Raw genomic sequence first — 19,775 nt, 5'->3', positions numbered from 1 at the left:
TCCGTTACGACTTCCGTTACTTGGTACGCATGTACCTCGTGTGTTGCCACCAATTCACTTCTATGTATTTCTACAACGGACGTCAAAAAGTAAGTTGCAACGGACGCACTATGTGCGCTCGTGTGGCGCTAGCCTTAGAGTAATATCTATTATGTTATTGATGATAATATCAATAGAGGGAGTGCAACTTCTATTGAATATTAATAACTATTGTTATTTATAATATAGATTACTCAATTACTCATTATTTTAATTAATGAACATTTTGCTGTCAAAGTTTCAATATAGCCTCATTGACATATTATCTCTTCATTCACTTAATGCGTTCCAATCTTTCAAGTTATTTCTTGTATCAACAGGCTTGGTCTTAGTCCCAAATTTAGTAACTTATTCATAATTCATATGATAAGTATTTGCACCAACTTTTTCGATTATCTTGTTAATTTACCTATGCTTTCTATTTTCAGAAATGGGCTGCATTTTTCCGTGAAGTAGATCCTGACATAATCACAGGCTACAATATCAATCAATTTGATTTCCCCTACTTGATAAACCGTTCTAAGCATCTGAATGCAAAGAATTTCACGTTCCTTGGAAGAATAAAGGATATCAGGTGAGTTTGCTCCACCCTTCATTTTAGTGTCACATTGTATTTGAATGATTTATTCCTTTTTTGCCCATATATAATTTCAGACAACATTTGTAAAATAATAGGTTACATTTTTAATTTGTTTCGAGGCAGAACGATTGTATAAAAACACATACAACGACGTTACTTACAAAACTCTAGCAACTTTTCGAACTTTACTGCAATTTTTGACCAAACAACTTTTAACAATTGGCATGATTTTCACTGAGACGAAAACGATTTCAATTGCAGTAGCTTATGTATTCTTGAATACTTTGTGATTACTGTATCCTTGAGTGGAAATAGTACTGTCACTTTTTTATTTTTAAATTAATAACGACGAAGTTTTTTTTGAAAAAAATTCTCTTCTTTCAGGTCAGTTATAAAAGATCAAATTCTGCAGAGCAAGCAGATGGGAAAACGAGAAAATAAATACATAAATTTTGAAGGAAGAGTCCCTTTTGACCTTCTCTTGGTAAGAAAAATTTTAAATTACCTCCTCATTGAGAACTGTAGTAAGCAATAGAATAAAATTACGTAGTTTAGAGTACATGGCTCTCATTTTATAGCTGGTAACTTTTGTATCCGATAATACTGGAATTATTTTTACTTTTTGCAAGAGTCTCATGTGATTTGTAGATGTAATACTCTATTTATATTGTTTTTAACGTCATGATTTTATATAATTTATCAATCCTAGAATGATAGAGGTTGAGAAATATCTCCTCCAACATAATAAAAAACATTATTAATATGAATATGAGTTTTCTAACTTTAGTTGTAATTTTAATAATCAAATATAATATTAGGAGATGTTTAGCATTATTACTATAGTATCATTACTTCTATAACAAATATCCTGTTGAAATTAATTCTTGAGTAGCAAATTCAGAGAATTTTAACATCATATTATGTAAGGGAATATAAATAAAAATATAAATCTGAGTATCCTTTTAAATTATTATTATGTTCACGACATGTTTCAAGTCTAAAATTACCTTCTCATTGAGAAATAAGTAAATTTACAAAATTGACAAGAAAAAAAAACAATAAATCTGTAAGGGAATGCTTGCATGTATCAATCAGTTTATCAATACAATCGTTTAACACTTAGTTTTTCTTGTTCGGTTTGATGTCGTAGGCTTTAATACGTGACTACAAACTGCGATCTTACACTCTCAATGCCGTCAGTTTTCATTTTCTGCAAGAGCAAAAAGAAGACGTTCACCACAGTATCATCAGCGATCTGCAAAACGGAACACCTCAAACAAGACGAAGGTACTGTATTATTCTTTTCCTACAGTTACGTTGAAAAGTGGCCATTGCTGCACTGATTACAGAACGCAAAGAATCACTTTTCCGCTCTAGTGCGGGAAAAAATTTTCTGCACTCCAGATTTGCAACATGGCAACGCAAAATACTTAGTAGGTTATATGGAGCAACAGTGCAGCAAAATCAAAATGAAGTTGGTAACAGTGACTGCTGTGGCTGCTATAGTGAGCAGAGGTGCAACGAAGCACAACGAGCAAATTATTACATTATATATTATAACCAAGGACAACGAGGACTTTAGGATTTTAGGATTAAGGTTTTTATCAATAATAAAATTACACAGAAAAACATTTGATGCATTTCATATTCAATGGTAATTGTAGGAAAAATTTAATGTGAAATACGTGCGCAAAGTTCCTCTGCTGCACTCAACAAACCATTCCGCCCTTGCCTACGGCTCGGTTTCTTTCGGTGCAGCAAACTGTTACTTTGCGCACTAGTTGCACAAATAACTATTTTGTCATAGTCATTCAATTCCAACTGTTTCACATGTAGAAGAAATAAACATATGATTCTCATTACAGCATACTGTACTGTAATAAAATCATAGGTTTTCTTTACAGTCGAGTATGTTTCTCAGTTCCGAAATAGGAACAGCAAAACTGGTACAAAAAACGCCTTTTAGCGCTCCAGGTGGAAGTTTTGTCAACTACAATCAAGAAATTCCTGATTCGGAATTTGTAAACTAGGTCATGTTTATAGAATGCATGTAGTAACTCCAGCACAAGCAGGGAATGTTTTCTATTTCCCAATTATTCTTTTTTAGATTATTATGACAAAGAATAGTGTACATGAAAATCTATTGCAGGGCTTGAATGAAATTCTAACATCATTCTTGCCCTGCAAAAAGGCCCTTCCCGTCCTTGTGACTTGAAACACCATTTTATCTTAAGTTCCTGTAAATTTCCTATATCATGGATTCTGAAATTTTAAAAATAGAAGTCAATCTACTTATATGAAAGTTGCAAGTCAGTTTATGCCTGTTAACTACCTTCACGTTAATCTTTAATGATAATCTTTTATGTTTTAGGAATCTGGCTACAATTCTCTGTTAATATATGATAATATATCAAACAATTTTTTGCTGTAGGATTCTCACATATCGGAATCAGTGAACGTGTCCAGTCACTACCTCCGTAAACAAAGCCAGTAACTAGTGGTCCAGAGTAGTGAGAATATTATTACCATAAGTTTTAATGGAACTATTCATACTCGCTCGCACGGGCTCAGTGAGAATAGTCCCATAAGAGTTCCTGGGAATTATATTTTACTGTAACTGTCACTAACTCAGATATCATATGTGGGAATCCGTCTTTATCATGGATTCAACTTCCCCAGTTATAAAACTTAAGTTACTTTATTGGATTCAAAAGCCTGCACAAAAGAAAATCGCACAACTTGGAGGCAGATTGAGGACCCGTACTGCGACTGTGGTGATATCCAGTCAGATGACCACCTCTTAAAATGCTGTCTTGCACCAGCATGCACTCGACAATACCTCTTTGTATTCAATGACGAAGCTGTTAAAACAGTGGACTTCTATTTTAATTTAGGCATTTAATTATCTATCACCTGACACGCACGAACGAATGAATTGAATTCAATTTTATATTAATTATTGAAGAAGTATTGTGGGATAACGCTGCAGTATACAGTATTCAATTCAATTTTATTTATCATGTTATGCATCGTATATAATACAATATTAATACAGGTCATAAACATCACATCAAACAATACACATCATAAGTACATTACGAATGTCACTACAATATACATGTAATATAGTCTAAATAATTAAAAACAAAAAGAAGTTAATATCACAGATGGAACTGGAGTTGAATAAACTAAAAACAGTGGAATCAAAACATCGTCTTGAAGTGATGTCATGTTTTGAAGGAGCGTTACCACAAATCGGGGTTGTTAGCTTCTATTACTTGCAATATGCCCAAATTGCATTTATGGATGAACTAGTTTTTGTGACATCAGCAGTCAGTATTTGTTCAGTTCAGAATTTGATGTCTGAAGATTTTTGAGCACAGAAGCAGTCCCTTAACTATTACCACTATAGTGAGGTCCACGTTATAATGGCAGTGTTTGGTTAGCAATGGCATTGCTATCCTTGTCTATCATTCAATAAGCGGATAGCGCTATCTCTTTCTCGCTTTTCTCTGTTACCAGATCGTCTTTTAACGATGTGAAATGTTAATTCATCTTAATTATGAAATTATTGAAAATATAATTTCTTGCTTGCTGATCATGATCATGATCATCATCGTCATCTTTATCGTCTTTATCATCATAATCATCATCATCATCATCATCATCGTCATACCCCTCGTTATCATCTTCTATTTTAGGTAAAAAATTATTTTAGTTTCTATCACTCTATATTTTTCTATATTAGATTAGACTTATACTATATTATATATACTATTAATATATTAGAATTGTAATTTCTTTAGTGTCAAGAGGGCTATTATGGGAAGTATCTTTCCTGGTGCCCTCATATTGTAATGTAAATAATTAAATAAATAAATAATGGTTATATGGTTAAAAAATTTATTTAATTGATTATTTTAAACTAGAATGAACCGTTAATATTACATCAATAAACCTGTATAAACTACCGTCTATAGAAGGCATTGACAAAACAGAGGATCGGCAACGTTGTTCAATCTTTCTCCACTGCCATTATAACGTGGACCTCACAATAGCTAATCACACGCCTGCAGCGTTGCTGGTAACTGTAGAAAAATAAAGTTGATCAAATCGTGAAAATTTAAGTTTTTCCGAAAATATGACTCGTTTTAAAAATCTTAAATCAGTACTTATTGCAGGTATATTGTGTGTCGAATTCGAGATAATTTTATTGTAAATTTCATAAACTAAATGAAAGGTGTGAATGATTACTTCTGTACGTCGGCTGAATTTGGATGAAATTGCATGAAACTTAATTAGATATTGAAACTGAGATTTTTGGGACAGTCTATAAATCAATAATATCAGTGCTCAGTCGGCACCAATCAGTAAATCCAGCTCTGAGAACACTCCCGCTAAATCGTTCCCCAATAGTCGGAAAACTTTTTAATCAGCAATACCAATCAAGATTAGTGTAGTGAGCTGTATAGGCTTAGCGTGACCGTGTAAATTGGGGTGGCACATGGAACAGTCTCCAACTTTTGACTGGAGTTGTTTCAGCTTCTGATAGTTATTTATTGAACTAGCGAAGCGAGTTTCTAGTTTACTTTTTTTTTAATTCTACTTCATTCTCACTATAGTGAGATCCACGTTATAATAGCAGTGAATAAAGATAGAAGAACAGCGTTGCCGTTCGTCTGCCTTGATTAATTATATCTCTACATTGTTAAAAACTGATTTGGCAACGTTGCTGAGCTAGAGAAGGATAGTGCTCTCTGTTTTGTCGAATGATAGACAAGGATAGCATCACCAATGTTAATCAAATACTGCCATTATAACGTGGACCTCACTACAGTATTATCTACGAAAACTGGAGAACGCTTTGACAAATTGACTTGAAATTTAAATCAATTTTGGTCCCAAATCAAGTTAAATGGTCGGCGGAATTGGTTAACTTCCTCCTCCTTTTTGAGGATATAACAAATAACTTTGAAAGTGTTAAGGAAATAGTTCAAAGTAAATTGTATTCGCCAACAACATGTTAATTTTTTTTTAATAGTTATACCAACAAGATGTTTGTGATGGTATTCAAATTTAAAAATTCTCTTTGCATGATTTTCTTATCGCGGATGTAAACAGCAGTATTATGTTTTCACAAAAAAAACAAAACATTTATGTGGATAGGTTTCACGCGAATATCAGTCACTGATATATTTGATATATATTTATTTGATTTCTTGCAACGTTGGATGATAGGCTAGGAAAACAAAAATGTACCAAAACAACTTAAATCTGTCTTTAGAAATGAGTTTTCTTCATTTTCCACTTCATTTTTAAGTGAAAGTGTAAATTGTTAGTGATAAAACTTGAAGAATCCAATATCTAACCTATAAACTTGAGTGTAAATAGGAAATGACATTGGGTAATATACGGCAAGGCAGAACATCCAAAAGGATCTCTCTGCTGATAAAAGCCTTATAAATAAATGAAAAAGGACATTTCTATTTTCAAATGTACTATGTACTAGTTTAGAATGGAACTTTGAAAAGCTTTGTAAGCGATAAAAAGCCTTCAATATCCTGAAACTAGCGAGCTTTTCAGCCCGGTAGTTTGCTAGTATTCAATTAAAGTTGAGCCTCTTGCTTTCAAATCTTTTGATTATAGTCTATTACTTACGTTTTGTATTGCAACTATTACTAGCTTGAACCTTATTTCTTCGATATGTTGACAGATTGGCTGTCTACTGCTTGAAAGACGCCTACCTGCCTTTACGGTTGTTGGAGAAACTCATGTGTATTATCAATTACATGGAAATGGCAAGAGTTACTGGCGTCTCGTTGGGGAGCCTTCTAACCCGCGGGCAGCAGATCAAAGTTGTGTCTCAGCTACTGAGGAAGGTTAGAATTTTTCAACCCTCACCAAATTCATCATTATTCATTATAAATGAAATATTTTTGTTTGCATAGTTTTGTAGTACATTCTTATAGCTTTCTTTGTAATTTAGTTCATTTTGTCCTGGTAAAGATTTTCGGATTTTTTTAAAAATTGAATGTTGAAATTTTAACCTTCTTTACCCTGAAAATTGTTCTACCTACTATTTTTTTATAAAATTAATGCAAATATATGCACTAGCTCGCCTCCAAATGGTGTACATTGGTCAACACTGAATGGACTAGCAAATAAAAGCAGTCAAACAAATCTATGATTTCCTGACCAAACTTTACACAAGATCTCAAATATGAAATATACAGTGTATATGAAGGCTAATTCTTTGAGACGTTTTTATACGATGTGTATCTGCCGTACGCTAAATATAAACATTCTTTTTGGTTTTTTGAAATTTTTCTAGCGATTATAAGGAAATATAAGTTACAATACAATTTGTATGATGCATTATTTATACAGAGTGGTGCAAAGGAAACGCATGTTTTTTCGAACCGCTAGTACTCGGCGACAGGAGGGGTATAACTCTTGAACGAACGTTGGCAGACGGCTCATGCGATGCTGTTTCAGCATTTTTAGTCGCTATGGAGCGTTGAAACGTACAACATTGTGTGTTCGCTGTCTAGCAGTTTTTTTTAGAAACAACGAATCTGTAGTCACAATGCATTGTATTTTCTGTCAATATTTTAGACGTCGAGGTACAGTGCCTGATTGAAATACTGTACTCCGATTGATTGTTGCAGCGTTTAGAAGTACTGGCTCTGTGGTGAAAAATAAACCACCTGGTCTTCCTCGTTCAGTTCGTACTCGGAAAATGTGGATTGAGTCAGAATATTGACGGAAAAGACGTTGCACTGTGACTACGGATTTATTGTTTCTAAAAAAACCGCTCGACAGCAAACACACGATGTTGTACGTTCCAACGCTCTTCATGAATATATTGCATTTTAATGTATTTTCATGAATATACAGATTTATAAAAGGCATTGACAATAAAGATATAAGTTTCAGCCGGGCGGGTCCTATTTTTATGGTAGATTAGCTACCGACTATACTTTATATATATATATATATATAAGTATAGTCGGTGCTCGTGCTTCTGCCATTACAGTATATATGACAACTGGTACAATCGAACTACTGGGCTAATCGAAACATTCCGTCTCGTTTAGCCCACGTCTCGATTATATCAGGTCCTGTATCTTGATTAGACCAGGTATCGATCAGATGACCTGGTATAATCGAACTACTGGGTTAATCGAGACAGAATGCTTCGATTAACCCAGTAGTTCGATTATACCTGGTCTTGGTCTAATCGGGAAAGTCCGACCAGGGGTAATCGAACACCTGGACTAATCGAGCACCTGGGATTATCGAACACCTGGGCTAATCGAAATACACCCGTAATACATCATACTAATTTGTATTGTAACTTATATTTCCTTTTGCACTGCAAACAAAACAGAAACCTTTTATTCGATATTTGAGAGGGTGCTTCGGGCAAAGCTTGTGAACCTGCCGCTTTACTCCCTGAATGAGGAGGCAATACAGAGTTTTTTAAATTCACTTTAACTGCCACCCATCTCGATCTTATGTTTGACCTAATGACGCAATCTATCCAGCAAGTTAGTGCTGGTCATGGATGGAGAAAACTGAATTACTGAATTCATCAGCAACATGATCAACATCATTTGTCTCAAAATTAAGAACAGCAACACAACTGGGACTTGACAAATGTTTTCATCGCTAGCTATTTTTCAAAAAACAAAATATTTTATGTTTATATTTAGCATACAGCAGATACACAAAGCATAAAAACGTCTCAAAGAATTAGCCTTCATATAAACTGTATATTTCATATTCATTTGAGATCTTGTGTAGTGTTTGGTGAGGAGTATTTTCTTTAGTAAATAAATGTGTTTGAATTTTGTCATGTTGATAAATGATGATGAAACTTCCAGGCAAAAGAACAAGATTACTTGATGCCAACCTACCAGAGTCGTGTTCAAGACGATCAATTCGAAGGCGCAACCGTTATTGAGCCGAAAAAAGGTTACTATGCGGATCCCATTGCAACACTCGATTTCAGTTCGCTGTATCCCAGTATCATGATGGCTCACAATCTTTGCTACACCACTTTGCTGCAAGGAAATAACAGAGACCAACTTGGGTGAGTGTTTAGCATTGATACATATTCTTTATTGATTCATACACGTATAAGTTTATCATAAAAATGATAGGGAAAGAAAAAATAAATAAGGTAACCTTGTGCTATTCCTCTCTCAAATTTAGATAAGATTGATCTCTATAAAGAATATGACATCAAGTACAACAGAATATTAGGCTTAGTTTTGCTGCTCTACAGTGTTTGAACATAATAGGGATTTAATGTTTAAATAAAAAACATTATATTATGTTTATTCAAACATAATGAACATAATTTATGTTTATTCAAACATAGATTATGTTTGAAAATAATACGAATATAATATTATGGGCCTATTTCCAAGCTCGGGATTAAGCTTAGTTGTAGACTTGAAACAGCTGGAGTCGGAAAATTGGCTTTCCCAAACGGGGCGTAGACGTAGTCATTGTCATAGTCACGTTTGAATTAAATTTCAAAAAACTAGAAAATTAAACACAAAATAAAATAAAGAGAGAATAGTGTAAAGTTTCAGCTATTTTGAATTATTTAGAAACGTGACTATTGATTGCTTGATCAATTAGCTTATTAATAAGTTTTTCAAAGTATTTTTTTTTAATTGAAGAATTTTAATCGGGCTACATGAAAGATTAATTGACCAAGAGAAGTTAGGTCTAAGATTCAAGTCGACGGTTTAGCGTTTCTCTTAATGTTTAAATGTTTGTATGTTGCGCATTTACGGCGAAACGCGGTGATAGATTTTCATGAAATTTGACAGGTGTGTTCCTTTTTTAATCGCGTGTCGACGTATATACATGGTTCTTGGAGATTTTGCATTTCAAGGATAATATAAAAGGAAAAAGGAGCCTCGTTCATACGCCAATATTAGAGTAAAAATCAGACTATAGAATTATTCATCATAATAATCAGCTGACAAGTGATTACAAAGATGTATGGAGAAGCCAGTCTATTGCTGTATTTCCATAAGGTCTATAGTTTCTACCAGGTACTTGTGGATGAGAATTCTGCGTGAGGTCTACTGTTCACAGAACTACTAGTTAGAAAGAATTACTAGTACCCTTTCTTTGATATTTTTGGACCCGACTAGTTTCGGTCGATTCTCGCCATTATCAAGCATATTTTGTCATACATCTAGATTGAGTAGTAAAATAAAAAATCTGGTGTGGCGCACTCACACAATTTCCTTGCCGTTATGAAAATTGATCAACTGACGCTAGTGTTCCCGAACATATCAAATCTGCTTTTCTAAAGCTGCTTACACATATTCGCGCTTCCAACCCGCACCGAGCACGCTCCTCCCTCGTACCGCCCTCGTACCACCATCGAACCACAGTCGCTCCGCCCACGCACCCATCATGAACGTTACGGAAGATCTTAGATCTTCTCGCGTTCCCCGGTCGAACCACTGTTGCTCCCCGGTCGATCATCAATCGCTCTGCTGGAGTGACGTTCGGTTGCGGAGCAGAGCGAAAGTCTGTACGCACCTTAAGATCTGAGACAGCTGGTGACAGGACAATAGCGCTGCAGACACACGAAGTCTGCTATCTTTTCCAAGTGAATGATTTGATAGAATCAACAGTTGACAACAGTTTGCAATTAAATTATCCTATTTTCTCGCATTTCGAGCTTATTTTCAATTTTAGGTGAAAATCTTACTGAACATAAATTGTAGAGATATTCATGCTGAATCTTTTTTACTAAAATTTATTTGTTTAAATTGTATCTGAAGCCTGATAATTGAGAATCTAAAATCAAACTTTGCATAGATGGGTGGTGCTCCTGAAATTTTTACAGATATGAGACTTGTGGCAGTCAATAGAGCATATCAATGACTTTTCTAGGTATGAATTTGATCAAAATCGTTGGAGCCGTTTTCGAGAAAATCACGAAAAACCCTGTTTTTGACAACATTTTCGCCATTTTAGCCGCCATCTTGAATTGCATTTGATCGAAATTGTTCGTGTCGGATCCTTATAGTGTAAGGACCTTAAGTTCCATATTTCAAGTCATACCGTTAATTGGGAGATGAGATATCGTGTTCACAGACGCACATACACTCTATAGCTGCGTACACATATACGCACTTCCGACCCGCACCGAGCACGCTCCGCCCTCGTACCGCCCTCGTTCCTCCATCGAACCACAGTCGCTCCGCCCACGCACCCATCATGAACGTACGGAAGATGTTAGATCTTCTCTTCTCATACACACACACACACACACACACCACACCACACACACAACACACACACACACACACACACACACACCACACCACACACACCACACACACACACAACACACACACACACACAACACACACACACACACACACACACCACACACACACACAACACACACACACACACACACACACACACACACACACACACACACCACACACACACACACACACACACACACACACAGACCAATACCCAAAAACCACTTTTTTGGACTCAGGGGACCTTGAAACGTATAGAAATCTAGAAATTGGGGTACCTTAATTTTTTTTGGAAAGCAATACTTTCCTTACCTATGGTAATAGGCAAGGAAAGTAAAAATGGAAGAGATTTCACATAAGATCAAATTCACAATTAATTTACCTAGTACCTTCAGATGTTTGATTCATTTTCAGAATAGTGGAAAAGAAAACATATTTAAACTCAGAATGCATCATCATATTCAAGAAGGAGTTGAATAATAACCCAGTTTTATTTATAAAACTCATAGAAGACCGACTCTTATGTGTAGTTTACCTCAATAATTATCACTGAAAACATTCTGGACCTAAATAATGAAAATTGTGTTATTTGGGAAACGCATAGTGCTCTGTGATAAGTTTTCAATGACAGTATTATTCCATGCTCCACAATTCTCTATTGAAGTTTTATTCTTCTTACATATTAAAACTTTATGTTATTCTCGTGTTAATTTACATCATTCAAGTGATTTGTTGATACCGGTTCTACTACTTGTCAATTCCTCCTATTTATACAAGCTTTCTGAGTTTGTTACTTGGTTATATTCATGATAAAATTGGTGAATATGAATTGATATTGTTGAACTCCTCAATAATTTAATAAAACTGTGTTTATTCTATTAGATTTAAATATTTCAATATCATTGGAAAGTTAGAGAAAAGTTTCGGATTCCTTTCCTTACAGCTTTCACAAAATGATAATTTTTGAAATTAATTATGTTGTTCGATGTGTATCAATAATTATCAAATAGAACATTATGGTCTAAATAATGTATTTGTTTGTTTATTTATTCGAATAAATACGTTTTTTTTTTTTGTTGTTGCAGTTTGACTCCCGACCAGTATTCGAAAACTCCAGCCAACAACTATTTTGTGAAAGCATCAGTGAGGAAAGGTTTGCTGCCTGAGATTCTGGAAAGTCTTTTGTCTGCGCGTAAAAAGGCAAAAGCTGACTTGAAAAAAGAAACAGATCCATTCAAACAGAAAGTGCTAGACGGACGTCAGTTGGCCCTGAAGATCAGTGCCAATTCTGTATATGGCTTCACGGGAGCCCAGGTCGGCAAGCTGCCGTGTCTCGAAATTTCTGGCGTAAGTTTGTTCTTCAAATTGTATTTCAATTTTTGGCAACAAAAATACTATGTTAAACGTATGATATTTACTATATTAATTAGCAGCGAGAATCACTATTACTCTTGCTACTATAAATTGATCGTTATGTGATATGTCTTGTGACTATAAATATTCATATTGCTCTAATTTTTCATGAATCAGAAAAACTAGTATTTTGCCATGAAAATAATTCTAAAAAATCTGGTGTGTTACACTCACACAACTTTCCTTGCTCATATTCGAAACTACGATCAGACTTTTGTATATGTGTATATATAATTGTTTTCAGAGTACTTTTTCCTTTGTGTAAATTGTGAAATTCAATGATTTTTTTAGTCGTCATTTTTTTAAAGTCGTCAAAACAGCTGTTCTACAGATGAAATATCTCGACTATGTGTTCTTTTTATGAACTGCTCTACCTACCTACCTCATGCACGAGAAGGAGGTTACAAAGTCCATTTCTCAAGGATGGGGTGGACCCCCTATTAGTTTCCCAGGAAGGAGACTCATGCCAGTTAATAGAGCTGATAAATAACTATACAGAGTATGAATTTGAAAAAAATCGGTCAAGTTATTTTGAAAAAATCGTGAAAAACATGGTTTTTCAGTAATTATCCGCCATTTTTCTCAAGAATATTACGGAGCTCCTGCAATTTTCCAAGGAAAAAACTCATGTCATTTGATAGGACTTATGAATAGCTACCCATGGCTTGAATTTGAAGAAAATCGTTAGAGCCGTTTTCGAGAAAACCGTGAAAAACCTGGTTTTTGGTCATTATCCGCCATTTTTCTCAAGAATATTACGGAGTTCATGGAATTTTCCCAGAAATGAGACTCATGCCAGTTGATAGTGCTTATGAATATCTATCCATGGTATGAATTTGAAGTAAATCGTTAGAGCAGTTTTCGAGAAAACTGTGAAAAACATGGATTTTTAGTCATTATCCGCCATTTTTCTCAAGAATATTACGGAGCTCCTGAAATTTTCCTAGAAATGAAAGTTAAACCAGTTGATAGTGCTTAAAAATAGCTATCCATGGTATAAATTCGAAGAAAATCGTTGGAGCCGTTTTCGAGAAAACCGTGAAAAACATGGTTTTTTAGTCATTTTCCGCCATTTTTCTCAAGAATATTACGGAGCTCCTGAAATTTTCCCAGAAATGAGACTTATGCTATTTGATAGGGCTTATAAATAGCTATCCATGATATAAATTTGAAGAAAATCGTTAGAGCCATTTTCGAGAAAAACGTGAAAAACATGGTTTTTTAGTAATTATCCGCCATTTTTTCCGCCATCTTGAATTGAATTTTATTGAATTTCTTATTGTCGGGTCCTCATGGTATAGGGACCTTAAGTTTAAAATTTCAAGTCGATCGGTTAATTAGGAATGGAGTTATCGTGTTCACAGACATACACACACACACACACACATACACACACACACACACACACACACACACACACACACACATACACACACACACACACATACACACCCACAGACCAATACCCAAAAATCATGTTTTTGGACTCAGGGGACCTTGAAACGTATAGAAAACTTGAAATTGGGGTACCTTAATTTTTTTTGGAAAGCAATACTCTCCTTACCTATGGTAGTAGGGCAAGGAAAGTAAAACGATTTTTTCAAGTTGGCCTTGCTATGATTGAGCAAACTAAATAAAAGGTGGACAGTAATGAATCATTTTCATGTGAATTGACTTGTAGCTATAATATCTTATTTTTCATAAATTATGAGAACTTTCATTTTAACATGACAATTTATTGTAAAATCTATGTATTTGTGCAGAGTGTGACGTCATATGGCCGTGCTATGATTGAGCAAACCAAACAAGAGGTGGAGCAGCGCTACTGCATTGCTAATGGATACAAGCATGACGCAAATGTGAGGCATTGTCATTTGAAAATTATTTTAAAAATTGTTTCAAATGTCAGTAAATTGACTTAGTACATATTGCTTTTTGTCATAGTCATTCATTTCAGCTGTTTTCCATGCATGAAATCAAGCCGGTAAACAGCTCTTTGCAGAAAAAATGAACATAAAATGATTCTCATTACAGCATACTCTACTGTAATGAAACTATAATATGTTTTCTTTACAGTCGAGTATGTTCCCTAGTTCCGAAATAGGAACAGCAAAACTGCTATAAAAAAACCACCTTCAGCGCTCCAGGTGGAAGTTTTGTCAACTTCCACAAAATTCCTGATTCGGAATTTGTAAACTAGTTTATGTTTATAGAATGCATGTAGTAATGTCAGTACAAGCAAGTAATGTTTTCTATTCCTCAATTATTCTTCTTTAGATTATTATGACAAAAAATAGTATACGTTACTTGGACGTGATGTCTTTTGCAGTGCTCGAATGAAATTCTAGTGTCGGCTAACGCCTCGACTAGAAACATCATTCTCGCCTGCAAAAGGCCCCTTCCCGTCCTTGTGGCGTAAGATACTATTTCAATGGTATTTGGAAAATCGATTAGTTTGTATTCTTCAAATTGAACAATTTGTAGTATTGTATTTTCAATGCTTACTAATTTAGTATTCGATTGAATTGAGTTGATTTTTTGCTTATTTATTGAATTGATTTCACAATTAGGATTCATAATACGGTAAAATAAATTTCTTTTATATTTGTGGATTTGAAAAAAAATGATTCTGTAATACATGAAAAATACATTTCGTTTCAGGTCATTTATGGTGATACAGATTCAGTTATGGTTAAATTTGGAGTGAAAACCCTTGAGGAAGCTATGGAACTGGGTAGAGAAGCAGCTGAATACGTCACACAAAAATTCATCAAGCCTATCAAATTAGAATTCGAAAAGGTAGTTTCTCAAATTATTCTTCTATTCATCCTTTCTTCTATGAATTATCTCATGTGATGTATTTTACATGTTCATACTACTATATACAATATTATCCTTGTCTTTTATTTGTACTGTTTACAAGTATGGGTAGTATTATTCTTCATTCATACAATAAGTAGATCATCAAAATGATAGGGAGAGAAAAATAAGGTAACCTTGTGCTATTCCTCTCCCAAAATTAGATAAGGTTACGTATAGTCCAAAATAGGTTAAGTCTTGTTGTTGTTCACTTCACAAAATTGTCAGTCCTTAATTATTAGTATACTATCCCGTCTCCTGTTATTTATTCCTAGGTCTCGAATCCAAACTATTTTTTTTTAAATAATATTCACCTCAATAAACTCATAAATCAAATACGCCTCAATATTTATCACAGACTGATGAACTTACATAGTTAATCATGATGTAATGCTTCTGATTACCTCAGAAGTGGCTACAATAGAAAAATATTTTTCCATATTCACCTCAATTGATGTTGAATATTTTTATATGATTCATGATTCTTTTATTGATTCAATGATACGCAATTATCTTTTAAAATAATTTGGTGGAGGAGCAACAGGCCTACCTGTTGTAGGTAAAACTTTATTCAATTCACAATACAAGACACAAGATACATTTACATAGACAACATATCTAAAAACAAATTTGTGAATATTTTCCCCACATTGACGAATCTGTGTGTGGGGAATAAGTAACAGTACAAGAAGTAGCCAATAATAAGTATAATATATCTATTTATATATTAATGATAATAATAATAATACCAAAGAAAAATCTTATCAGTAAGCAAGGTCAGAGAAGAAAGATATTGAAGAGAAAAGAAAACTATAACTTTCCATGTAACGTTTAATAGATTAAAAGAAAAGAAAATCAGCAATAGATGTGAGAGATTGTTAGATGGAAATAAATGGTGACAAGAGATTTCTCGGTATTGAGAAAGCCAAGTTTATCTTCACCTACAATCTATTTTGTAGGTTTATGTTACCCTCACCATACTTTTTATCTCCAGATCACTTTAATTATGCACTTTTTGTAAAAATAAAGAAAATTTTGTAGGCATTAATTGTGCTGCTCGGTATAAATTAGTGCAAAAGCGGTTCCTATACTGAGAGGCAGTGTTAAGATGGACTTTTTAGTGCAATCACTGAGAAAAATCAATCCTACTCTACCATAAGCCTGGTTTTCACTGTAGAGTTGGTAGTCGAGTAACTGGCCTAACCTAACCTAACTCTACTCTACTTACTTGGTCGAGTAACTGTTTTCACTACAATTGAGAATAGTAGGTAAAGTGTGTTGTCTAGTGAACAGAACTAACCTTAAAATGTCAATACGGAACTCTACTCTGACTACTCTACTAGCTCGAGACTGTTTTCATTAGCATAGTAGTGGTAGAGTAGAGTGAGAAGCGGTGGTGGGGGAAGGAAAGTGGTAGAGTACTATCCCACTCAACTCTACCAAGAACGTTTTCATTGGGAAAGTTTACAAGATAGTTAGTACTTGCCCAGGGAGCTTTACCACTAAGGCTCAACTCACACTTACGAGACTAAGGTCGAGAAGAGACTCGACTCTAGTCGAGAGCATGTGTTTCCAAATGGTGTCAGTCGCGGAGACTGGAGTCGACTGGTCTGAGTGTCACCATTTGGAAACTCATGCTCTCGACTAGAGTCGAGTCTCTTTTCGACCTGAGTCGCGTAAGTGTGAGTTGAGCCTAACTCTACTAATGAAAACCAGGCTTTAGTTACAATTCCACATTCCTAATGAGTTCTGTAATTTTTCCTAATTTATTAAAAATGTATTGTTTAATGCAAAACTCTCTTCAATGAAGTCTATTGTTAAATTCGCATGTATTCGTTCAATTGCAGGTTTATTTCCCGTATTTGCTGATCAACAAGAAACGGTATGCTGGCCTCTACTTCACTCGAACTGATACGTATGATAAAATGGATTGCAAAGGTCTTGAAACAGTTCGAAGAGATAACTGCCCTCTAGTCGCTAACATGTTGAACACTTGCCTGCAAAAGTTATTGATCGACAGGTGAGAATACACGCTTCTTTATAGTTTTATAAATATATTACTTTCTCGTACTTTAAATACGTAAAAGAATCGTTAGACCGTATAAGCTTGAAATAAAATGGTTATTTAATTAGTCTTGATCTGTAAAAATGATTAACAATCAAATAACTTCATATTCTGTCCATATTTTCTATTACAGTCGTTTTTTTGATAACGGGATATTCAAAGTAGCTTGCAAAGGTATGATTCAAAGAGGTATGTTTTCAAAGTAGTTCAACGCCTTTTAGTTTTAGACCTGAGAGTTTTCTTTAGGAGGTTCAATTTAGTCTTGATATAAGCATTGTAATGAGAATTCATTCATTTTTTATTGTTACAAAACACTATAATCATAATATGACTTACTTACTTATCCTGGCGCTACAGCCCAATGTGGGCTTTGGCCTCCTCCACAATCTGCCTCCAAGCGTCTCTGTCTGCTGCCTTTCGCCTCCAACCTCTCACTCCCATCGCTCTCAAGTCTCTCTCCACATCCTGCATCCATCGAACCCTCGGCCTCCCTATTTTTCTTACAGCTTCCAGTTTCTTATATAGCATTCCTTTTTGCATTCGTTCATCGGCCATTCTTTCAACATGTCCAAGCCACCCTATTCTTCTTGTCTTGACGAACCGGAGAATATTTCTACCTTGCAGGATAGCTTCTATTTCGGCATTCTTTCTTATTCTCCATGCACCATTTTCATGTACTGGACCGTACATCCTCCTAACCAGCTTTCCATCAAACACCAGTAACGCTTTGCAGTCTTCTTGCAGGATCGTCCATGCTTCACATCCATATGTGACAACTGGTATTATGAGCGTTCTGAAAATCTTCATTTTTGTGTTTCTAGTGAGGAGTTTTGACTTGAGCAGTTTGCTATTTGCAAAGAACGCACGGTTGCCAAGCATTATCCTGCGTTTAATTTCCAAAGATATTTTATTCAAATAAAATATCATAATATGACATTAGAGAGAAAACTAGGCTGAGCCTGTACTATTTCTCTCCAAAAAATTGATAGAATGTTTATGTTGTCCAAAGGTTATAAAATCACACACTGCTTCGTCACTTGATTTTCATTCCAGGAATGATGATTTGAAAATTTTGAATTTTGAAGGTTGACGTAATAAATGAATCACAGAGTGTATCACAAAAAATTGAAAACTTGAATTATTGTCTTAATTTTCAGAGATCCGGATAGTGCTGTGAATTATGCAAAACAAATCATCAGTGACCTTCTGCGTAACAACATTGACATTTCTCAGCTTGTGATCACAAAAGAACTGGCCAAATCGGACTATGCTGCGAAACAGGCGCATGTCGAACTGGCCAATAAAATGAAGAAACGAGATCCTGGAAATGCTCCCAAGCTTGGTGATCGAGTGCCTTACATTATCATCTCGGCAAGCAAGGGAACACCAGCTTACCAAAAAGCTGAGGTGAGTATTCACATTATTAATCAACTTGATTGACTAACTGTCCAACTTTTCACAATCGAATAATGTATACTTATTTCAATTTGTTCTATTTTTTAGGACCCAATATAAAAATTGAAAAACTGTCTAACTTTTCAACAATCGAATAATGTTAATATAAATTTTCCATTTTTTAGGACCCAATATATGTTTTGGAAAACAGTATACCTATCGACTCGAACTATTATTTGGAAAACCAACTGTCCAAACCTCTTCTGCGTATTTTCTCTCCAATTCTCGGTGAAAAGGCTGAATCAATTCTTCTACGTAAGTATTTTTATGCCTTTATAGAAAATGTATTCTTACTTCAGTTTTTTTAAGTATTGAATTCTTCTTGGATAATTACTCCTAAGAATAATTTTAGAATACAATTTCATTCTCATCTATATATAGCTAATATTTTCTCAACAATTTAAACTGTTCAATTCTTGATTCAAATATTGATAAGAATATAATTTATTGATACCATTTTCTAAACAAAATACAATCTACTCTTATAGTTTGAATTAGACAAGTTGAGACTTGGCCCTCCACCCGACGTAATACGAAAGTTGCCAAATTGTGTGAATTTGCGACATTTTCAATATCATCCCCGGTATTCAAGACTTCTACCCTTCAGGGTAGAAGGATTGAGAGGAAACAACTATTCTGTATGAAACTAAAATATGGCTTTTCTTTCAAATTAGAGACTTAAGATTATTTATTTATTATTTTACAAAGGCGAAGAAGCATTTTAAGCCTAGGTGATGATGATGATGGAATGAATGATAATACAAGTAAGGTAGAGTTATGATTGTCGCATACAATTTGGCAACATTGATATTTCGTCAGGTGGAGGGCCAAGTCTCAATTTGTTTAATTCAGACTGAAGTTGGTGTTATGAAACACTTTGAGAGTCTGATCTCACTAGGCGTCAAATCTGCAATATCCGTAGAAATTAATCTGAAAACAAAAAAATTCAAACTATGCTTTGTATTCTCACAAGTTCAAGATGGTTGGAATCCATTCATCTGAGTTTTCTGCTATTATGTGCAGTGTTATATCCTCGATATATTTCTAATAA

General features: G+C 34.6%; 1 protein-coding gene across 1 annotated transcript in view; it reads left to right on the top strand.

Moving 5' to 3' along the window:
- Window positions 1-19,775, top strand: part of LOC111054845 (DNA polymerase delta catalytic subunit) — a 44,642-nt gene that overhangs the window by 19,123 nt on the left and 5,744 nt on the right. The window contains exons 8-18 of the mRNA XM_039424910.1: window positions 468-613; window positions 1,004-1,103; window positions 1,770-1,906; window positions 6,333-6,498; window positions 8,506-8,714; window positions 12,018-12,279; window positions 14,109-14,204; window positions 15,007-15,144; window positions 17,052-17,224; window positions 18,427-18,676; window positions 18,850-18,979. Of these exons, the coding sequence (XP_039280844.1) occupies window positions 468-613; window positions 1,004-1,103; window positions 1,770-1,906; window positions 6,333-6,498; window positions 8,506-8,714; window positions 12,018-12,279; window positions 14,109-14,204; window positions 15,007-15,144; window positions 17,052-17,224; window positions 18,427-18,676; window positions 18,850-18,979 (1,807 nt within the window). The remainder of the gene's footprint in view (window positions 1-467; window positions 614-1,003; window positions 1,104-1,769; window positions 1,907-6,332; window positions 6,499-8,505; window positions 8,715-12,017; window positions 12,280-14,108; window positions 14,205-15,006; window positions 15,145-17,051; window positions 17,225-18,426; window positions 18,677-18,849; window positions 18,980-19,775) is intronic.

This window comes from Nilaparvata lugens, chromosome 3, assembly GCF_014356525.2.
Source record: "Nilaparvata lugens isolate BPH chromosome 3, ASM1435652v1, whole genome shotgun sequence".
Lineage (NCBI taxonomy): Eukaryota > Metazoa > Arthropoda > Insecta > Hemiptera > Delphacidae > Nilaparvata > Nilaparvata lugens.
The sequence above is the reverse complement of the archived record's forward strand: the minus strand, read 5'-3'. Positions and strand labels throughout refer to the sequence as shown.